Consider the following 17608-nt stretch of genomic DNA (forward strand, 5'->3'; position numbering starts at 1 on the left):
ACGTAGAAAAGTGTGGTTGGTGGCCAATTCCTCGGCATCAAGAGCATCATTGTCCGAATTAACAACCTTCAAGACAAGATGTTTTTAGGCCGTGCCATCGTGGTGAGTCGAACGTATGCCGACAAGAACGATATGTTATAATGGAAAAGAGCCTTAAAATATTCAAAAATCAGACCAAGACAAACAACGAAGGAGAGCAGAACTCCTGTTTCAGAAAACTGGCCTAACTAAAGACACACATTGCTGCATTCCTGAAATGCAAGAACTGCCAGACATCCTGGCTCCACGCTGCACCTTGAAAGTACACCCTCAATAAGTGCGTGGACTTATGTTGTTTCGAGGCAAAATTTTCAAAGACGGAAAATACATTCACGGGTATCATCACAATGACCTATTCGATGCCATTACCAGTATCAACGGATTCCTGGGATACGGTTATTTTTGTGAGAAATGTGAGTATGGTTATGACAATCAAGAGCAACACAAGAATTATGGACGGAAAGTTGAGGAATGTTAGGCATCTGAACCTTGTCTTGACGAAATTCAATGAACGAGTGCATTGATCAGCTTCGTATTGCACTTCAGTCAGACATACCTGTTACCAGGAACATTTGAAGATGCAACGTTCACCTATGTCCAGGAAATACATCATGTCACATTTGTCACCAAATCAAGGACTTGTAACACGAATGCTACATTAGAAAATACCAACTCCAACGGGAGTAGTAAGATGACCAGAAGAAGAAAGTGAATTTCATTCGATTGCGAATTCATACAAGAGACCGGCATTCACATTCCTTATTTCTGCACGGCTCATCAGGCGTATAAGAAGTACATCCAATAGCCTTCCTTTATTCATTGCCGTCAAGATTTCTGGAGGACGTGAACAAATCTTTTGAGACCCTAATACACTGGTCGATTTCGTCCAATGGATCTTAGACCCCATCAACGAGACGTGGAGCCAAAAGGAAATCGAACGTTACGGAGATGTACATCACTATGCTACGGTGATGGCTCACAATTTCTCTCTAAACGATTTGCAGTTTCTTCAGAAACTCTATACGGAACAAACCATCTAACGTCCTAAAGTCACCTTGAATGGAGCCAAAATCATTTCCATTCAAGTGGGACAGGTCCAGTTTAAAGATTCGATGTGTTACATGGTCGTGCCATTGAGACGAATGCCTAAAACGTTTGCACTGACAAATGGACAAAGGCGCTTTTCAATACCAAAGTCAATCAACACGCCGTTCTAGCCCATTTGCCTAATGCTCGCTACTACGACACCGGCAACATGCGTGCCGAACAACGAGAAGCTTTCTACGCTTGTTACCACTCACACGCCTCGGACTTCTTTGACTTTCAGTAAGAAATTTTAAAGTATTTTCTTTCCAACGTTTTCAATAGTATACCGCAAATGATTCATGCCCTAAAATAGACTGGCTGTCGTCTGGCCTCGAACGACAAACTTTGTTAAAAATCATTCCAACACGCCGGAAACGGAGGAGGCGAAAATACCATCAGAACGTATTCGGTGGATGGATGAGACCTAACAAACACAACGGTTGTGTACGAGAATAACGGGTGCAGTTTCACGAACGTCCTCTCTGCTACCTTCAACGTGAAACTCAAAATCAGTTTTGACAACGAACCATGGCAGATTTGTGCCAGGCCACTTGTCAACGGTACTAGAAGTTAGAACAGTAAGGATACCAAGCGGTGGAAATGTGGCAACACGAGTACGATCACCGTTTTAAAACCGTTGCGGACTTATAACGCATCGTGGAAAGTTACAATCCTCTGAACAGCGAATAGTTTGGACGCAGAACGGACGAACGTCACCTGTTTGCTGTACCACGTCGACGGGTAAAATTAGAAGCAATCAAATACTTGGACGAGTGGTCTCTGTAACCTTTACGTGTACAAATATCGTCACTCTCCCGTAGGGCATCCGAAATCGCTGAAGCAACACATCAACCTGGGCAAAATTCGATAATACGTAGGATTAATCAAATGTTCAGTCTTGCCTCCCACGGACTTGTACCATCCCGTTTTACCTCACCATTGCCAAAGAAAACTGATATTTTCCTTGTGCCATACTTTTGCCGAAACATGCAACCAAGACCAACCTTGTCAGTACACCCAGGAAGAAAGCACATTGATAGCAACGTGGGTCAGCGTGGAAATGTTTAAAGCTAAGAACCTGGAATACAGACTGTTATAAAGGTAGGAAATTTATCACTTTCCCAAGACTGAACAGTACCGCAAGGGTGACGAGGCTCAGTAAGGCATTTTCGCAGACTACTTTGATGCTTTTTTGAAACTGAAACGAGAAGACAGTTGCTATTCTTCGTGGTGCCACATTCCCGAAGACCAAAATAAATTTATAGAGAAATACTATACAGGAGGGCATCACCTTAGACCGCGTGGAGAAAAATGAAGGACGGCCATCGTTTGATAAAGTAGTGTTCAATTGCTTGTAGGGCAAAATTGTACAACAACCGTTTTTACCCAAAACGGAATATTTGTCAAAACCTTCCCGATACTTCCAGATGATTCACGACAAAACCAGATTCACGAAACAGGTGAACGTTCTTTGTGAAGACTTGATCCTGGTCAGTTACGAAGAAGGACTTTGTAGAAGCCGACGAATTTGGAAATACCATCGTTGCTGCCTACGTTTGACAGCCCATGCTTGCTTAAAATTGTGCGAATATTTAGAACTGTTAAGAGATCGTGTGCTGTATTTTGACATGGACAGTTACATAGGCATCGATCGGCTGGGTCACGGTCGCCATTAATTGTTGTCCTGATTTGTTTGACATTTTGGGTGGAGCCCTCAAGGTGATCACGAATAAAACAAGCAAAACGATTAATATACCATTTATTATCTACAGCTCTAATTTTGTGAGCTATTTTCGTTCCCCAGTAGAACTGAACCAAGGAATAAATTTAATCTTTGTGTACTTTGATATGGTGGAGTACTGCGTGTCATTCGTTTGAAAGTGGATTCTGACTCAGTTGCTGACGAGGAAGGTGGAAAAACCTATCACAGCCAATTTGTACATCCTCACTATTTGCCCGTCACTAAGTCGTATGTCAACATTACTATAAAGTGTGATCTGAGACAAAATATTGCACGTACCAAAGGGATGGCCTCTGAAACTCCATTTCAAAAAATGATTCTCTTACGACTTGTAAGTCATGTGTCCAGTGTACCAAGGTGTCGCTCGACCGGAAGGACATTATTTAGGAGATATGCTGAAATTGGCCTTTCGTTCTGTGGCCCCGGTTTTGAAACCGATGGTGACACGAGGATACACGCCTTGAAAGATGATTAATGACTAAATGCAAAGAATTTCATCATCGACCAACAAAAACCCAAAGGAGATTTCTTGAGAGCAGGCAAAATGTTTTGTTTCAAAAGGGAAAAGATATTTTGGGCCGATGAAAAACTGCTTTAAATGTCCTGGACGCTGCCATCCAGACATTCCTGTTTCCCCGACGTCACAGCAAGGATAAGGCAGAAAGAGACAGCAAAGACTCCCTTCCAGAGGTCTTCACACACCCAGAGTTACAATGACCTAGAAAACAAAAATCATTAGACGTTTTTGATTATTTAATAACAGAGAGAATCAGGATGCACCGAGAGTCTTGCGATGTTCAAAGTCGGAGCTGGATCTGTTTGCCATGCCACCCACCATGATGACGATGCAAGAATCCCATTGGGTAGGATTTCATCCCGTCTCCTCTTTGACAGCCTTAGTTCCCGTTGAATTTGAAATCAAAGGACAGCCCGAAGATTACATCAATAGACTTCAGAAACAGCATAGAGAACAGCGGCAGCAACAACAACAGCAGCAGGACCTACACGGAGGTTTTTTTCCTGCCGTCTGGACACGAAATAGTTATCCTTCTCCTTCCGCAGAAGTAGTCCCTATCCTGTGGGAAAGCCTGCTCCTGATGGGGACTCAATCTTAGATAATAAGAGGTTGCCATAACCTCACAACAAAACAGCCCTTTTCACGGCTATCCCAACAATCTAGAAAAGAGATAACAGCCAAATTGCCAATATATGCGTATGTCGTTGTGTGTTGTTAGGTTAAAATATAGAGGTGTGCCAATAAACACTTCTATTTTTTTTTGTCGTGAAGATATGTGTACCTATAAACACTTCGTCTCCCAGAAGTGTAACATAGTCTCTGTGTTTTTACACGTATGAGTGGTGTAAAAGTGTGTATGTAAGTAAAAAGTGAACGTGAATGTTTCTTTTAGGTCTGAGCGTTCCATTTTATTGATGGTGGAGTGGGTATTGTTAGATTTTATGTAAGAGGATGTGCTCCTTCATGTCCGTGCTTCAGAAATATAAAACGGAGCATTCGCCAGTCTGGCTACCCAGCGTTCACTCATTAACTTCAAACATGAGCAGAATTGCAAAAGTTCCTGAACTCCAAAATGTACTTGGAGTACGCCAGGTGCTTCTTGGCTGAGCCGACCATGGAGGCCATAGCAAAGGCATCTAAGATTGAAGAAGAAGAGGATGAGAAAAAAGAAAGAAGAGGAGAAGGAAAAGGAGAGCTCCTGCCTCGCTTCATACCTATGCCTCTGTGTGACGTGAGGACTCCAACACCGCCACATCAGCCACAGCCACAACCACTACCACCACTACCAAGAGCCGTTTTCCCTCAGATGAAAACTGGGAGGAGGAGTGGGAGAGTCAGCGGCAATAACGTGAACAGCAGCGTCGACAGGAGATAAGGAAACATCATCATCTCCAGGTTCAGAATAGAAGACAGAGGGAAGTCTTCAGTATCCCTCAGAGTTAAATCTGGGATGATAAACCACTCAATCCTCCTCTGCTCTCCAAACTAGACGCATCAATCCTCCTTTGTTGATGTGATTGTAGATAATGGTGTGTTTTGTAAATCAAAGATTTCCTTTTCTACTTTGTATTGATAGAAAGTTTTGTGGTTTTGGTAGTATAAGTGTGCTGTTTTGTATAAAATAATATATTTTAGGTTAGCACTCTCATCGTTTTGGATTGTTTGATAGGAGATATGGGTAGAAGCACCAGAGAGGGTGAGTACACCTCAGATAAAGGCATCTATTTGATAAATTAAGGCTTCTTTCTAAACAAAAATAATGTCAAATAAAGCAAACCGAAGCGTCTAACTAACCGAGAGTTTCTCTCCAAGAGTCTCTCTCTCTAAGAGTCTCTCTTGGGGGTTAGTTAATTCTATTACTTTATCACTTGTCAGTAATTATTATGTGCGAGATGTTTTTACCACATGGACACTTATTCCAGGTCGCACCCTCTCTGCTGCTATTAATTAAAAATTGTTATGATAAATAATGGTTAATCCAGAATCTCACACAGCTAGGTTAGCACGAGAACGACTAGAAGCAATCAAAAAAATTTCTTCCTGTTAGCGACTCATTCAGAAAATACCTACAGGCGTGGCCAGAAGAACAAGTTGAATTCACAGAAGGTGCAGAACAGTTATTTAAACCCGTTACAAACATCACTGAAAGCGTCTCAACAGCTACTAAATGTCTTCTTCCATCAGTCAAACAAACCGCCGACCAAACTGAACAAATAGCAAGAAGAACCAAGAAAACAAAAAGGGTTTTACGAGACCTTCCAGCTGAAATAGCTGCAGCTAAACCTCCACCCGTCGGTGAAGAAATACTTGAAGGTATTGGCAACATTCGTACTAATGTCGCCGACGTGAAAAAAGAACTTGCATATAAACCAAAAGTGGAAAATATTGAACTGATTAATAAATTTAGGGAAGGATTTATCGAAGATATTAGAAATACCAAAGAAGAAGATTCACCTGAAAAAAATACTATTTGGTATATATAATAAATCTAAAATATTAAAACCCGGCCGTGTAAACGTAAACGATAGCAATTTTATTAAATGGGTATGTCGTATATACTACAAAACAAAACAAGTCAAACATAATGATGATAATTTCAATGAACTTTTTGAAAAAATAAAAAGACTTTACCAACAACAATCTCCCCTACCACAGCAAGAGCCTTCAAATCAATTTACTACACCTCTGCCACAAATAAAAAAGACAGCTTTCATATCAACTTACTACACCTCTGCCACAAATAGAAAAACGAAATTTGTCTTCAATGAGGCAAGAGTTAGCTGAAGAATTTAGAAAGGAAAAGGAACAAAAAAAATTCGAGTCAACTAGGAGCAGAGCCACCTGGCGCCACAGGAAGTGGTTTCCTGACTACATCGGGAGGAAGCGGTCTTGTTTGTCCTAACAATATCCACGATGACGTACAACGGTTAGAAGTTCTCATAGGAGGAAAACGTGCTGGAAATAATTCTCCGGAAATAATTAATGAAGCAGCTGTATTTGACAACGATTTATTCCAAGGTGGTATTATGGATATCGTCGTTTACCGAGAACTTATTGATGAACTCGTTGATGATTATCATAGTGACTAGTTGTCATAGTGACTAGAGTCACCATAATAAGAAAAATGTTTAGTAAAATAAGGTGATCATACATTATAATCAGCATAAACCTGTACAGGTGAGAGGAGTAAACTCAAGATTACCAGTCTACAGATCATTCAGAGTAATTTACGGAGGTGGACTTGGTGATGGTGTTCAGAGATCATTTGCAAGGCTAGCCCCAAAGTAGCACCTGTTGCAAAACAATTATCCGTGAAAGCTATTGATGTTGTTCGAGAAAAAGCTCCTAGTGCAATTGTCAGTGTTGCTGGTAGGGCGTTCTCGGCAATGCAAGAAAGACTAGCACGATTAAAAAATTGAAAACCACAGACACCATTAAAACTGGCAAGTACTGAAGTTATGCTTGCAAATGTCAGTAAAATAATAAATCAAGCTGCAAATCAAAAACTGGCAGCGCCAGCAGATCAAGGACTCGGTGAGTCAGGGAATAATATTTCAAGTTTAATATCTGGAAATGGAATTTCCCGTAGCGGAGTTTTCCGAACGCGGTAATCCAAGTGTTAGACGAAAATAATTATAAGATGTTCAAGCGAATCTCTGACACAGCATTTGACATGGAAGCACCTGTCCTTAAAGATGAATCGGTACGTGATTATCAATTTTATTCTTATGATGCACGATTACCAAATCAACTGCAAGTTCATGATACAAGTAGATACTTTCTACCCGCTGCGGCTTTTATCGAGGTAGAAGGTGAAATTGTAAGAGCAGATAATAATGCTGCATTCGCATATGAAGTTCGAGTTGGTTTTGTCAACAACCCCGTCATGGCACTATTTGATAGCGCTACCTATATGATTGATGGAAAAAATATCGAGACAATTCAGAAAGATGTCGACGTTGCTACAACAATAATAGGATTGGCAAGATACTCTGATGACTTCAAAAGGTCAGCCGATCTTACAATGGTGTTTGCGAAAGACAATTCTGATCACCCTAAAAGCGAACAGTATAATATCAGACAACCAGGAAACAACGCCAATAACGCTGACGCTGATGTGTGGCCGGTGATTCATGGTGCTAATGAAAATTTCAACTTGGGATTTGCAACACGCCGAGCAATGTTGGAAGGGCCTCGTGGAAATTTTTCATGTGCGATTCACATATAATCTGATTTTGTAGGAATATTAGAAAACTTTGGAGCAAAATACACAGTTGCTCTTGTGAGAAAAGTTACCGACGACGACGCTATCTGGAGACCTCTTGGTGATCCTGGTAAAGTAGTACTAACAAAACTGTTGTTGTGGATGCCGGTAATGACTCCAACAATAGTAGAAGAACAAAAATTACTTTCTTTCATGGATACAGGTGGTACGTTCCTGTTGTCATGGTTGACAACAACCACGGACAGTTTTCAAACTGATATTAACGGTCAATTTACATGGCATATAGCATCACAGCAAAGTGTTTCTGCACCGCGATATATATTTGTTGCTTTTCAAAATCATAATCGAGTAAATTCACAAAATCACTCTCATATGATATTTGACAGACTGGGTGTTACCGGGGTTTCTTTACCGATAAACGGACAAGAACTAACAGAAAACATACTACTGAATTATGAAAAAATCGAATAGCATGTGTGTATCATCTGTTAATGACGTTTATGGGACGTGATCAAAATGTAGATACCGGTTTACAGATCTCACAACATGATTTTCAAACTCGGTATCCGATCTATTACTTTTCGCTGGAGCATCTTGATTTATCAAAACAATCTGTCGTTGATATACAATTCAGAGCCAGCGTGAATACATGTGGTGGTGTTAATTACAGAGCAGTCGCGGTCATACTCAGTGACAAAGCAATGTTACTTGAAGGGGGTAGTGGTCTAATGAAATTCGTTGATGCACCAGTGGAAAACCTTTAATCGTGTTATTTAAAAACACGAGCATTATCATAAAATCTCATACAGTCGTGTTAATGTTGCTCTAACTTTCGGTCAAGTGACACAATTACAGTCAAAACTTGCAAATAAATGTGGAACAAAAATAACGTTGAAACAAGATCAGATTTCTAGTGGTGGTCCAAATAAATTATCACTAACCAAGAATCAGATTATACATTTCAATAAAGCACTGAAATCAAAAACTGGAGTTCAAATTCAACTTTCTCCGAGTGCCATTAAAGATATGGTTAAATCATGTGGTATTTTTCCACTTCTCGCGGATATTCCAGCGTTAATAGCCGCAGCCGCAACGGCCGTAGCAAAAGCATCCGCATTAGCTGCTGTTGAAACCGCTGCTGGAATGGCATTAAAGAAAGCAACAGGAAAAGGATTGAAAAAAGAGGACTGGTCTAAACTTACCAGGATCTCATGGAGGAAGAGGTCTGAGGCTTCCAGGAACACTTCGTTAGACACAAAGAGTCTTCTTCTAGCATCAAATTTTGATTTCCTTGATGCTGCTAAACATCTAAAAATAAAAGCTTCAGAGGTGTTTTCATGCGAGATCAATTACCACAACGACCAAACAATACTGAAACGGGTATTATTAATCTTGATGATAATTTAGGACCAGGTACTCATTGGGTATCATACACAATTGATCCACGTGGAGTCGTTTATTTCGATTCGTACGGGTTCGCTCCACCTCGTGAGTTTATCAAGTATGTCGCGCCACTTCACGCAAAAGTTTGGTATTCAACATTACCAACACAAACGATGACAGATCCGCCAATATGCGGCCGTGAAGTAATTAATGTACTTAACGCTATATCAAAGTCTTCCAATGCACCTCATGAAGTCGTGCATGATTATATAAGTAACCGCTTCGTTTTAAACAGATCTTAAATTATAATGATATTTACGGAAAATCTTGTTCTACCACAAGGGTTAAAAAAAGTCGACGATATTGATCTGTCGAAGTATGCAACTAAAGATGAACTTGCTGATATCATGAATCTTGCTGAAATTGACCGAGGTGAAGTTGTTGTTTTTCAGGATAAACACGGTGTTTTAAAAACGAGCAGTATCATGTGGAATGATCTAGTTCGACGAGTACTCGGTGCGGTCACGGATAACATTCCAGTATTTACCGACAGCGGAAAAATTAGAGACTCAAATCTGTCATTCGCAACCATCAGAAATGAAATTGCAAGAAGAGTTGCTAATCGTTTGAAAAACACTGGCGACACAATGACGGGCAAATTCAGCATTGAACAGGAATAAGATAGTGGTTTGAGAGATCCAACATCCGACGAAGATGCCGCAACAAAAAAATACGTTGACGTTAACTACAGCACTGGCGATGGTAAACTATCCACGTTGTGGGCCGAGTTTGATGTTCACGCAAGCACATTTATAAATCTCCGTAGAAGTTTTAGAAAACTTAATGAAATCGCAGATGAATTCTTTGGTAATCCGTTGACCGTCGACGCTAAACTCTCTGATATCAAGACAAACATTGACACGATTAAATAAACACTCGAAGACATCGTAAGTGGGATTCCTGAGATCGACAAGGTTAATCTGATTAAAATTCCACACAAGCAGATTACCAACATAGTATACACTGTATCATCTGGATTCTCGACATGGTTACAACAAAATAAAACTCTCAAACATACCGCAACTTTACTGGTGTGTACAGGCTGTCTGTGTTCAGTGCTGCATAATTCAAGATATTTACAACGTATCCATGGCGGCATTCAAAAGATACGTTTCCTGGAGTTGTGTCTATCATATTAAATAACGGTAACGAAGAAATATTTTTTTCTGGAAGCAGATGATACGAAATTAACCACAACATTTTACTGGTGGTGTCTATAATTTGTAGCTGAAACACCTCCCATAATTAATGAATTATGGTGGTTACCGTATAAAATATAATGAGTACCTCAATCGACGTTCAAAACTTCAGGTACGTTCAAGCACGTGAATGGCAACTAAAATTAAAAGATACCGTCAAACAATACACGGTAAAAATAAAGAAATATCGTAGACCATTAGTTATCGTCGACGTAATCGTTTATTCAATATCCGCTGTTGTTGCTGAAACCGGTGTGTTGTTATCAACAATGACAATGATGGCACCTGTAGCCGTGACAATCTGTATTTCAGCTACAACAACAATTGAAGGTGTTCTTAATATCATTGCAAAAAAATATGTACTTGCACGAATGAAAAATTATCCGATTACATGATAAAGTTATACAGAGCGACAACAACGTACTCGAGGTTATCTTCGATGTTATCATCAAGTCTTAGTGATGGAATAATTTCTGATTTTGAGTTTACAGAAATGATTAAAATATACAACTGCGCTGGTATTAAAGGTAAAAATATATCTAATAATGACATTACAAGAGCTACTCCATCAGATCGTGACAAACACAACTCCGTTGAAAAACACGATGATCTCAATAAGTTCGACTAATCCTGAATTTAACGTCAACTTTCCAACTGCGTTTCCAGTAAAGGAAATTGCACTGGCACTGTCACGGAATGGTGTAAATGTTGTTAATTAAATACATGTACTCGGGTTTCGTTTCTTTTTCGCTGTACAACGATGCCCGAGGGTGATTATATCAGGGTCTATTGTATTTCGAAATCGTGAGTACGATTCGTCCTGTGCCACACGTGCAAGGTGCCTTTGATAAAGAATAACGAAAATTCTAAAGGTATAAATACGTTACTACATGTAAAGGACCTTTACAATACTAATGGTTTTGTCAGCAAGCGGCCTGCTTAAAGGATTCGCACAACTCCAGCTGTAGGGGTAGGTAATTTTTGGGTTTTAAGTGATAACTAGTGTAGTATCATATCTACCTTTGCATGTTTGTTATAGTTTTCTTTACATACCATAATGCGTGCATTTTTTATTCTTGTTGCGACGTAGTGCAGGATTTGTATTGGTAATGTAAAGTTACATTTTTTTTAAAAAAGGTTGTTTACTATTGTCTTATCGAGCAGGGTTAGGTTTACTATTGAACCTCTGTTTTGTAATTGCCATAATAATATAATCTTTATAACTTACCATGTATAACGTCCTTACGTTATGTCTGTAACAAGTTTAGTACACTGTATCGGGTATATTTTCAGCTGAGTGTTTTGATGGTAGGAATATCCGGGGTGTCCGGTGTTGTCAGAGGGTAGAAACGTCCGTGTGTCCGGAGCGTTTAAGGTGCCGGAGCGTCTAATGTCTAGCGTCCGGAGTGTCCAGAGTGACTAAGGTGACCCAGCTGTAGAGCCGTCAAAGGACCAGGGGGTCCGGAGGGTCTAATATTTCAAGTATCCGGAGGGTTTAATGTTCAAGTGATCATAGTATTCCGAGGGTCCGGAGTGTATATCAGTTGTGAAATTGATTCGGAGGAGCTGTGGAGCGGATATGGTGCACGGGTGACGGAGTGCATCTCCACACATGTATTTTTAGCTGTATGCTAATTTTGGGTTAGTAAGACCCAGTATATTATTCAGGACTGGAAGGATAGATTGTATATCCGTTCTTGTTTAGTGACATATTTTCGCTACCTGAGCGAATACATTTTTTTACTATGTGTAAAGACTTACATTGTTTACTATTTGAGTGAACTATATTCATCTTTCCATTATTGAATCATTTGTGAAATCATTTATCCTGTGTTTTAGGGTTACTGAACTAATTTATTTGTATATTTTTTCCATCTTTGAAACTGTGCGTTTTTTATGTTAAATAGATCCAATATTTGGATTATAAATATGCACACATCTTCATAATCCACTATTCATATAAATCGCCACATTAAATCATATATATGTTTCGTCATTACGTGCTCTGTTGTTAATCCGAAATATCCCACCCGGTTATCTTGTTACAAATGGTGTCAGAAGTGGGATCATTTCGGATATAACAGAGCACTGAAATTGTTTTATTATATTTGTATGCTTTCTGTGTGTTTCAGATGCGTTTGACAAAGCACCAAAGTTAGGTAGATACCTAATATTACTTTATTTTTTGTATTTAATATTTTTGTTGCATTTCGTGAAAGAAAATACGGTTTGTGGTAATTACGTGGTTTGTATACAACTGCACTTTAAGGTTGGTCACCACCAAACTTTTGAAATGACTTCTATGAAAGAACTGGTAGAACTGGGGAAACAGTTTGGTTATGAGGGGGAGTCCCTTAGAAATTTCGTTCGTGAAGAACAAGCCCGGGAGAGGGACCAAAGATTAAAGGAGAGGGAATTAGAGAGGGAAAAATTTGAAAGGGAACAACAAATAGAAAGGGAAAAAAGGGAAACCCAGAAGGAAATGATAGAATTAGAGAAGGGTAAGATTGAACTAGAGAAACAGGCTGAGAGGGAAAGGATAGAATGGGAAAGGGAAGCAGAGAGGGAGAGGTTAGAAGGGGAAGATAGAAATCGGCAGAAGGAATATCTAAGAAATTCTGAGCTATTGCAAGCTAAAAAAGAGGGGGAACATGATGTTAAACTGAGAGGTCCAAAATTGCCCCCATTTGAAGACGATAAAGATAATATGGATAGTTATCTAAATAGGTTCGAGAGGTATGCTACGGTACAAAAATGGAAGAAAGACGATTGGCCGCTCCATCTTAGCGCGTTATTGAAAGGTAAAGCGTTAGACGTGTATTCGCGTTTATCCACGGCCGATTCGCTCAATTACCCCGTGTTGAAAGAGGCACTTCTCAAGAAATATGAACTAACCGAGCAAGGGTTTCGCAAGAAGTTTAAGTATAGTAAACCAGATAGAGGCGAAACATTCACACAGTTCGTCAGTAGGACTTGCAATTATTTTCAGCGATGGGTGGAATATGGTAAAGTCGTCAAGACATTTGAGGGTCTTGTCGATTTCTTGCTTCGTGACCAATTGTTAACAACTTGTGGCAAGGAGTTATATTTATTCTTGAAGGAAAGATCCTTCACAAATGTACATGAAATGGCCACACAGGCGGATTTGTTCGCCGAAGCTCGGGAAGGTTCGCAGAATGTCATCACGCGAGATGTCAAAGGTGGGAATCAGGTCAACGACAGAAAACCCAGGGAACCTGAAAAATCTGGTAGGAGTAACCAGGGGAAGCGGAGTGACATGCAATGTTTCATTTGCAAGGAAGTGGGTCATATCTCCCACTATTGTCCTAAGCGGAAGGGACCAGTCCAGAAAGTAGCGGTAGCCATTAGAGGCAGAAGATCGGTAAATGGAAAACTTAATGTTTCCCAGCAAGTTAAGCGGAAAGCGGTGCGTGAACCGGTGGTGCGTTCAGAGACCAGTCGCGATGTGATTCAATCAATCGGCACGTGTATTTTTCCAGAGGCACGGGTGCCGACCGCAAACGGCACTGTTAACGGACAAGAAGTCACCGTTCTACGAGACACAGGATGCACTACTGTAGTCGTGAAACGGAGCTTAGTCCGCGATGATCAATTGCTTGGGTTTAAATCACCTTGCATGTTGCTTGACCAGACAATCGACCACGTTCCAGTTGCAAGGATAATGATAGATACACCTTTTTTGACCGGGACTGTGGAAGCTTTATGCGTAGCCAACCCGATCTATGAACTGACGATTGGCAACGTACCGGGTTCTAGACTTCCAACCATAGCAGATTTCCGATTCCCTATCATCCAGGCAGTGCAAACTAGGGCTCAGGTAAAGGAGGAAAATAAACCTTTGCGTAAGTTAAAAGTACAGGAAGCCATTACTGATATATCCCGCGAAGAATTCCAAAATGAGCAAAAACGTGACGCGTCTTTACGTGCAACCTCTGAGAAGGCATTAACGGGTACCGTGAGAAAGTGTAAGAACGGGGGTTCCTCTAAATTCCTTGTTCGAAAGGGTTTAATGTACAGGGAATACTCTACATCGGATAGAAAGTTCTTGCAATTAGTGGTTCCCCAGAAATTTAGGGCACATGTATTAAAGGTCGCGCACGAGTCGAGTATGGCAGGTCATTTAGGCGTAAAGAAAACAACGGATAGGGTATTAAGAGAATTTTATTGGCCTGGCGTCAATAGCGACATAGCGCGGTTCTGTCGCTCGTGCGACGTTTGCCAGAAGACGATCTCTAAGGGCAGGGTAACTAGAGTACCGTTAGGTCAGATGCCCTTGATAGATACTCCGTTCAAACGAGTAGCCATCGACATTGTAGGACCAATATTTCCGCATACAGATCGGAAAAACCGATACATCTTGACACTGGTAGATTACGCTACCAGATATCCAGAAGCCATAGCTTTGCCATCAATTGAAACCGAACGTGTAGCCGAAGCGCTCGTAGACATGTTCAGCAGGGTCGGAGTGCCCGAAGAGGTTCTTACGGATTGTGGAGCGCAATTCACCTCAGATCTTATGGCAGAAATTAGTAGGTTGTTGTCCCTTAAACAGTTACGCACAACACCTTACCATCCTATGTGCAATGGATTGGTCGAGAAATTCAACGGCACATTGAAGCAAATGTTGCGGAGAATGTGTGCGGAAAGACCGAAGGATTGGGATAGATATATGAACGCCCTTCTGTTCCCATATCGTGAGGTTCCTCAGGAAAGCTTGGGTTTCTCCCCGTTTGAACTATTGTACGGTAGGACAGTTCGTGGTCCTATGCGCATACTTCGTGAACTGTGGACAGACGAGGTCGCGGACGAAGAAGTTAAGACCACATACCATTACATAGTTGATTTGCGCGAAAGATTAGAAAGTACTTGTTAAATGGCGCAGAACGAACTCGCGAAATCTAGTCGTAGGTACGCCAAGTACTACAACCGAGGAACTCGGAGTAAAAAATTTGACGTAGGCGATCAAGTGTTGGTGCTTCTCCCAACGAATAACAACAAGCTGCTAGTCCAATGGATAGGGCCATATGAAGTCAGACAGGTGAAAGGCGAAATGGATTATATCATTGATATGGAGGGGAAGTCCAAGACATTTCATGCCAATATGCTTAAACTCTACGTAGCGAGACCTGGACAAACGATTGATAAAGGGATTTTGAATGTAGTATGCGTAGCGGTGATAGAGGATAGGTCTGGTGACGAAGCGGAATTCGTCTCCAGCACAGAAATACCCCTTGAATACTCCATGGACGTTGGTAAAGAAAGTATTGACCAGATAAATGTATGCCCTGAGTTATCGGAGGGTCAACGTACACAGATTAATGAGGTTTTGTCCAAATATCCAGATGTGTTCACGGACAGACCAGGCTGTACGGGTCTAATTCGACACGAGATCAAATTGAATACCACTGAGCCTATCAGGATTAAAGGATATCCGATACCCTTTAATGCACGGGAGACAATCGGCGAAGAAGTGATGAAAATGTTAGACCAGGGAGTGATCGAACCTTCAAACTCCCCATACTCGTCCCCCGTGGTGTTAGTCAGAAAGAAAGACGGGACCAACCGGTTTTGCATCGACTTTCGGCAATTAAACAAGATCACCGTATTTGATGCAGAACCAATGCCAGATATGGAAAGTGTATTTTCAAAATTGGCAGGTCATAAATACATTTCCAAATTAGATCTAAGCAAGGGATATTGGCAGATACCCATCGCCGATAATGTCCGCGAGTTGACGGCATTCGCGACTCCCAAAGGACTGTTTCAATTTAAAGTTATGTCTTTCGGTTTAGTCAACGCCGGTGCGTCGTGCGTTCGTCTCATGCGCAAATTATTAAACGGAACGGAAAACGTCGACAGCTTCGTAGACGACATCTTTCTTTACACGCATACATGGGATGAACATGTTAAGGTATTACGGGATCTGTTCGATAGACTTCACATTGCAAACCTTTCAGTTAGGCCTACTAAGTGTAGCATAGGGTATTCCAGTCTGGAATGTTTGGGACATCTGGTAAGGGGACTAGGCCAGTTGCAACCTCATCCAGATAAAATAGGAGCAATCAGGGATGCCCCTAGACCAGAGACAAAAAAACAAATAAGGTCGTTCCTAGGTCTAATCGGGTTCTACAGGAAATTCGTCCCCAACTTTTCGGCTATTGCCAGCCCATTAACGGATTTGACTAGGAAGGGGCAACCGAATAAAGTTTCATGGGGTGTATGCCAGGAAAAAGCGTTTAACACTCTAAAACACAAACTGGTAAGTGCACCAATTTTAAAGTTGCCGGAAATAGATAAACCTTTTGTACTGAGGACTGATGCGTCCGATACGGGCCTTGCGGCTGTTTTGCTACAGGAGCAAGGGGGGATGAAATTGCCCATTGCTTATGCAAGTAGGAAATTGCTCCCTAGAGAGGAAAAGTACTCCGTGATTGAAAAGGAGTGCCTAGGTTTAGTATGGGGAATAGGAAAATTCCATACATGTCTTTTTGGGAGGGAGTTTACCTTGCAAACGGACCATCAGCCGCTTTTATATTTGAATAAAGCAAAGGTCACCAATGCAAGATTGATGCGTTGGTCGTTGTCTTTGCAACCATAGAGTTTTCGAATCGAGGCAATTCGAGGGTCAGAAAATGTGGGAGCTGATTTTTTAAGTAGGGTGTAATTAGCAAATCATTTCGTTCGGTCTGAAAATTGGAAGTTTTAATAATGTTTCATTGTTCACATTCCGTGATTGTTCTAAAAGTGATACCACTTTTTTTTTAGGGGGGAGGTATTGCCACGGAATGGTGTAAATGTTGTTAATTAAATACATGTACTCGGGTTTCGTTTCTTTTTCGCTGTATAACGATGCCCGAGGGTGATTATATCAGGGTCTATTGTATTTCGGAATCGTGAGTACGATTCGTCCTGTGCCACACGTGCAAGGTGCCTTTGATAAAGAATAACGAAAATTCTAAAGGTATAAATACGTTACTACATGTAAAGGACCTTTACAATACTAATGGTTTTGTCAGCAAGCGGCCTGCTTAAAGGATTCGCACAACTCCAGCTGTAGGGGTAGGTAATTTTTGGGTTTTAAGTGATAACTAGTGTAGTATCATATTTACCTTTGCATGTTTGTTATAGTTTTCTTTACATACCATAATGCGTGCATTTTTTATTCTTGTTGCGACGTAGTGCAGGATTTGTATTGGTAATGTAAAGTTACATTTTTTTAAAAAAAGGTTGTTTACTATTGTCTTATCGAGCAGGGTTAGGTTTACTATTGAACCTGTTTTGTAATTGCCATAATAATATAATCTTTATAACTTACCATGTATAACGTCCTTACGTTA

At 40.7% G+C, this 17608-nt stretch overlaps 1 protein-coding gene across 1 annotated transcript in view; it reads left to right on the plus strand.

Annotated features, from left to right (window-relative positions):
- Positions 1–4455: 4455 nt before the first annotated feature.
- The window catches only part of LOC149789797 (uncharacterized), a 31545-nt gene continuing 18392 nt past the window's right edge, over positions 4456–17608 (plus strand). The window contains exons 1-3 of the mRNA XM_089973127.1: positions 4456–4716; positions 5019–5079; positions 7625–7717. Of these exons, the coding sequence (XP_089829253.1) occupies positions 4456–4716; positions 5019–5079; positions 7625–7717 (415 nt within the window). The remainder of the gene's footprint in view (positions 4717–5018; positions 5080–7624; positions 7718–17608) is intronic.

This window comes from Sinohyriopsis cumingii, chromosome 10, assembly GCF_028554795.1.
Source record: "Sinohyriopsis cumingii isolate HCF-2022 chromosome 10, ASM2855479v2, whole genome shotgun sequence".
In the NCBI taxonomy this organism is placed as follows: Eukaryota; Metazoa; Mollusca; class Bivalvia; order Unionida; family Unionidae; genus Sinohyriopsis; species Sinohyriopsis cumingii.